The sequence below is a fragment of the Arachis ipaensis genome, chromosome B03, assembly GCF_000816755.2.
Source record: "Arachis ipaensis cultivar K30076 chromosome B03, Araip1.1, whole genome shotgun sequence".
In the NCBI taxonomy this organism is placed as follows: domain Eukaryota; kingdom Viridiplantae; phylum Streptophyta; class Magnoliopsida; order Fabales; family Fabaceae; genus Arachis; species Arachis ipaensis.
In genome coordinates, this window is record NC_029787.2 from 4,486,712 (window position 1) to 4,493,130 (window position 6,419).

Here is a 6,419-nt window from a genome sequence, read left to right on the forward strand (position 1 = left end):
ATAATGAAACTGAGCAAACAAATTGGCTTGCTGATTATTAATTAAGGATAACTTCTCTAATAAAGTGAAGCAAAAAAACTTTTTAATGAAATAGTATAATTGGGCAATATACGAAAAGATTTGCTAACGTATTATAACTTAAATGGTATAGTCTTTTCATACTCATTTAGAGGTTGTGGGTTCGAGTCTCTATATCTTTGGTAAAAAATATATATATACACGAACAGATTTTATTGTTTAACCAAATTTAGCTTATTTGTTAAACCTTCAACAAGTTGGCCAAATTTGACCAAACAGTTTATATATTTAATTTTTTGGATAGACACTTTGATAATTAAGAGCTATAATATATAATAGACTCAAACCTTAAAAAAATGTGATAACCTCTCGTTTTCCTTAACCTAAAAAAATGCAATTAAGGGTAAAGAATTCATAATGGAATCAAAAGTGGGATTTCCCTGGATCTCCACTTAATTTCTTCCTTCAACATTTGTACTGAAATGTTTCCCTTGAGAAGACTTAAAGTAAGGGTCAAGAAGGGTGACGCAAACATTTAGTGCACTTATCAAATACAGTGCTCCTACATTGCCATATGTCTTAAACAATCTTTTTCTTTTTTTGGGTGCAATTTTATAAGAAAAAGTATAGAGAGCCATGGAGTATCTGTACAATGTGTATAATGGGGGTTTAGGAATGTTCAATTCAGTAGGATATCAGATGTTTATTATCTCTGTTACCTGGATGGTTATTCTGGATAATATGAGTGTATTGTGTTTGAGAAATTAGTAGTATTTTATCCTGAATGTTCATTTTTTAACTCATATTGGACCAAATAAATAATCTATTGTACACATTGTACAAATACTCCATTGACTCCCTAACAGATTCATTTCATAATTATCAGCAAAAGATATAAAATTCTAAGATGTGTCTTTTGGGCTAATTTTTTTAGTTATAAAAATTCACGATGTGTTATGTCTAATTATAAAAAAGTGGCGTATTTTTTATGAATATAAAAATAATTTTTTTTAATTAAAATTCACAAATCGAAGGCTCATATTTATTTGGAATACAAAATTTAGAATCTCATTTGTAGTAAAAAAAATTTTAATTTGTGGGTAAATTTTTTTTAATGTAAAGTAAATTAAAAAATTCGATTTGTATATTTATTTTTGATGTTAAAACATAAGTCTGATCCTTAAATTTTTAAATTTTTTTTAATCACAAATCTAATATTTAAATTTATGATGTTTATATAAAAAAATACACAACATTTTTACATTATTAAAAAATATTACCTGAACTACCATATAAAAAACAAAAAGCGGTGTCTTTGCTTATATTACACTAAGAAGCTTTTTGTGCTGACCGAATAGAGGCCATAACCGTGCTCTCATTTAAGTTTTATTAGGTTAAGATCGGTCATGTTAAACCATGGTCTCGTCCTTTTCCGTTCGCGAAATCTCTTAGAATGCGCTTGATTATGAGAATAAAATAAAATAAGACATTAAAAATAAAATATAAAAAATAAAAGTAATTGTTCTTATATTTTGTTTATTAATAAATTAAAACAAATTTTTTTATCTATAAACAAATGTAACCTTGTAGTTTTTGAAGGGCACTAGGTCATGCCTGACTTGTAATTGGAGTTTTGCAATCTCTCAATTCCGCTATGACGGCAATAATATTTTTAGTTGTCCATTTCGGTCTAGCGGTAGAGTGTTTAGTCTTCGCTTTATCTTTTTCGGTGCATTCTTATTTCTTTATTTCTTTTATAGGTAAATGCTATGGTGCCTAAAATATAGTGTCTAACTTACTAAAAAAGGTAAAAAAATAATATTTAATAAATTTTAAATATTTTATTTTTATTTTATACATTTTATTTTTTACTTGCAAAAGCAAGTTAGACAATTTAAGCACCATAATGAAAGACACTTTAGAATCCACCTCTTTTATTTTCTGTCTCCGTGCATTATCGTTCTTTCTCTCTCTTCTCAGCCTCTGCCGGCACTTGTGCCTGCTTTCTAGCATTCTCTTCCATCCTTTCTGGCCGTTTTTTTCGGCCTCCTTTTGTTGCTTTTCCAGCACTGCCTTAAGTAATTCTTCTAGTCTATATACTCTTTCGGATTGATCGATTACTTCTTTGTCTAAGGTTTCGATGGAGGGGGTTTTCAGTTTTTACCTGCCCATAAGAGTTTTGGCATGGGGTTGATAGAGATTCCAGCTATGATCGTCTTAATACTTTCGGTTGAGGATTTCGAAAGGCTTCAATTCAACTGAGTAATTTTTTTCCAATATACCATGCTAATATTTTAGTCTACAATTACTCATTGTGTTAAGGGGGATTGAGAATGAAAGAAAGCTACCAGTTAGTCGTTGCTTCAAAATCGAATGAGATCAGAAGTAGGTATCTGTAAGAATTCGACGATCAATTCAATTTAAAGTCTAAGAAATACAAAAATTAGGGTTAGAAAAAATATATTAAAAAATATATAATCTTTGATGGTTGAAGATCTGAAGAGAGAATCTCTATCTAATTTTCTCCTTATTCATAAAATGTATTATTGATTTGAGCATATGTAAGACTACATCTCTAAATAGATTGATTATTTATGGACCTAACCCAATTTTAAAGATTGGCCATAACAATAGGGTATCAAGATAGCAAATACATCAAACTTATAATTAATTTCAATCATATATATGTATTTGACATGCGGAGTGTAATAGTCTTTTTGTAGTATGTAATTAATAACTTTTGAACATTTTAAGTGACAAAAATATTGAGCAAAGTATATCATATATTCATATCTTAAAGGTTAAAACATAAATAAGTTAAATTACTTTCCTTGTGCAATGTATATTATGGAAATGAGAAAGCATGGAAAAATAATAATGCTTTTTAATTTCTATATGGAGGGTAAAGTTGAGTTGGGCTTAGTCATAGAGAAGGGGGGAGTTTTACGTTTCTGTGGTGTCAGTAGAAAAAGAAATCGGACCCAGCGAGTAGATGAGGGGAACTCGGACTCTCCGATTTCTGTGTGCAAAAGTGGACCATCCGAGTTGTGTATGTTCAAGTCATGCGTCGCTGGATGCTTGCTCCCCATATTCGGTGCCCCTTTAACACAACCCAACCGAGCCTTGCATGCGTATCAACCGAGTTCACTTTCCTTTCCTTTCCCACCCAACACACACAACTCCATCTTCTTCCTCCCTCAACGTTCTGGGCTTCTGCTGTGTGAGGAAAAAAAAAGTTAAAATGTCGAAAAAATCAAAACCTAGAAATGTTGATTGTCCGAAACTTCACATTGTAAAATACTTGAGCTACTCTGATTATGTAAGTTTTTTTTTAAATCTTTTTTATTTTTTGCAGATTTGTAATTTTTTTTTAAATTTAGTTATATTTATGGTTGGTTGTTAGGATATTTACAGTTGTTAGGAGTTGATATGAAGACATATATATGTATTAGTGTATAGATTTATTGATAGAAATTTAAAAATAAATGTTTAAATAAATAAGGTGTAAGTGTAGCAGTTTATGGTTGTTAGGATTTGATCTAAAGAACATATATATGAATTAGTGTATAGATTTATTGATAGAAATTTAAAAATAAATGTTTAAATAAATAAGGTGTAAGTGTAGTAGTTTATGGTTGTTAGTTGAGCTGAAGAACATATGTATGAATTAGTGTATAGATTTATTGATAGAAATTTAAAAATGAATGTTTAAATAAATAAGGTGTGTAGTAGTTATTATAATTTGGTCAGAGTAATTTGTAATATAATAAATTATAAAAAAATAGTTTTTAAAAAATTTTGGAATAATTTTAGAAGTTATGGTTATTTGTATAAATTTAGGAATATATGTTTAAATAATAGTTAGAATGTATATATGTTTAAATGTGGTTAGTTGTTGTTTAGATTCTTTTTTAATAACAGATTAGAAATAAAAAAATTAATATTAGAAATTTTTGTTATAATATTAGAAATTAGAGTTGTTAACTGTTGCAATTAAATTCAGAAATTTAGAAATATGTATTTAAATAATAGTTAGATAAGTGGGTTTAAATATAATTAATTCTTGTTTATAAATTTTTGTATTTTTATAATATCAGTTATCGTACTTAATGTATACTTTAACTATTTATGTATGACTAAAGTATGATAACTACCAACTAAGTATTGTATTTAAATGTTTCAGTTGATGTTCCTTATGTTCATTAAAATACAATGAAGCAGGTTACGATGGCAGTGTTATGAGAACTGTACTGGACCGGACCAGTTCGACCGAAAAACTTTCAAACCGAACCCTATATCGGTCCGGTTCGGCATTTGGACCATGTAAGGATGAAAACCGATTCGAACCGGTATAACTAGGCATGAACCGTTGAATATTCAGTGAACATGTACTTTGACCGGTTCGATCATCGGTTCAGTTCTAACAACTATGTACGACCGTTTAAATCTAATAAAGTACATTGGCACAGGTTACAATGACTCGATCACCGTAAAGTACATTCACAAATGTTACACCGGTTCATACATCGTAAAGTTCACTGACACAGGTTACGATGGCTCAATTACCATAAAGTACAATGACACAGGTAGCAATGATTCATTTATTATACAAGGCATTGACATAGGTTACAATGCTTCAAATATCATATAAACCTACTGGGCATTATTGTCGGTACCTGGAGGACCTCCCTGACGGCATCTACTACGACTGTGTCCCTCAACTCCACATTGCCTACACTGCCTCGGACGGCGTAGCATACGTGTGTCCATCTCATTCAAGAAGCGCGTCATCTTGGGCCGACCTTTGGAAACGCATCTCAGGTACGGGTTCGGTACGAATCGGGGACCATTGTAAGAAGGCCACGCAGTGGGATTCCCTAATGGCCTAAACCTAGCCCGATACACGCGCCTGACCTGGTCCATCTTATAAACGTCATGCACATATACCTGCCAATCTAGTCGTTGATTTGCACAACATGCAAACACATGCCGGCAAGGAATCCGGTCCACTTGGAACTCACCACAGTCACATCTCTAATGACGGAGGTCAACAGCATACTCCACTCCACTTGGCATCTCACGCACTTCAAATACCTCATTCTGCCTGTCAAAGCAATTAATCTGAATGTTTCCTGATGCAAGTTGATTTGCATGAATTTTGGAGGTCGCATGCTCCGTAAAAACATGGCCTGCATTAATCCTCGCCTCCGCTTCTGCTCTTTTCCGTGTGAACAACTCATTAAGTCTGTAGAACGTTGCTTTCACAAGTGCAGTGATGGGGAGATTGCGTGCACCCTTCAAGACTGAGTTGATGCACTCCACTAGATTAGTCGTCATGTGACCCCATCGGTAGCCACCGTCGAATGCCAACGCATACTGTTCACGGGGAATACGGTTTAACTAGTTAGTGTACGCCTCGCCCCGCTCTCGTAAACGCTGGTAACACAAATATCCTAAACAATATCAGGTACCAAACAACAAATAAGTTTCAGGACGTATAGATTGTTCGCAGTTTCATCAATAACAAGATTTTAAAGATACAATGTTACCTATATTGACGACAAGCTTTTGCAGATAGGGTGCCTTGAATTTTCTCAGAAAGTTCGATTCTATATGCCTGATGCAAAACATGTGGAAAGCTCTAGGAGGTGACCAAGCTCCGTGACTACGTTCCACAGCTGCATTTATGGACTCATGTCGGTCCGATATCAGCCACACACCATCCCGAGTCACAACATGTTGACGTAGGTTACTGAGGAAAAAGTGCCAAGCATCAGAGGTCTCTCCCTCGACAATAGCAAATGCAATCGGCACGATATTGTTGTTACCATCCTGCGAAACGGCCACTAACAAGCAACCCTTATACTTTCCGTACAAGTGAGTCCCGTCCACTTGGACAACTGGCTTATAGTGTCTGAACGCTCTAATGCATGGGTAGTAGCTCCAAAAGACTCGATGCAATACCCGGATATCAGTTACCAAATCATCCCCTTGATATGCAGGCATAGTCTCAAAATGTACGACAGCTGATGGTTCCTTATGACACATGGCCTCGAACCATATGTGCAACGCTTTGTAGGATGCTTCCCAACCTCCAAATATTTTTTCAACTCACTTTTGCTTAGCTAACCAAGCTTTCTGATAACTGACGGTGTAGTTGAACTTTGACTGCACTTCAGCAATAACTGATTTTACCTTTAACGAGGGGTCAACCTAAACCAACGGCTTTATGGCTTTTACAATTGTATTTGAATCTAGCTTCGAATGATCCTGAGAAATGGTTGCTCTGGTACAAGTGTGATTGCCGTTGTACCTCCTAATAACCCAACAGTACTTTCTGCTGATCATGCTAACTCTGATAAGCCAATCACACCCTGACCCGTATTGTGTACACTTCGCAT

General features: G+C 33.9%; 1 protein-coding gene across 1 annotated transcript; it reads right to left on the reverse strand.

The window, feature by feature from the left end:
• On the reverse strand, positions 4,672-6,066 carry LOC107632346. Its single transcript, XM_016336037.1, has 3 exons — positions 5,560-6,066; positions 5,113-5,394; positions 4,672-4,965 (listed from the first exon to the last, which is right to left on the reverse strand). The coding sequence occupies exons 1-3, from the start codon at positions 6,064-6,066 to the stop codon at positions 4,672-4,674; spliced, it is 1,083 nt and encodes a 360-aa protein (XP_016191523.1).

Coding starts and splice junctions, on each gene's coding strand:
- LOC107632346 (XM_016336037.1), bottom strand. CDS start 6,066: ATGTGTCATAAGGAACCATCAGCTGTCGTACATTTTGAGACTATGCCT. Junction 5,395..5,559: donor TCGTCAATATAGGTAACATT/GTATCTTTAAAA, acceptor CCCCGTGAACAG/TATGCGTTGGCATTCGACGG. Junction 4,966..5,112: donor GCTTTGACAGGCAGAATGAG/GTATTTGAAGTG, acceptor CTAGATTGGCAG/GTATATGTGCATGACGTTTA.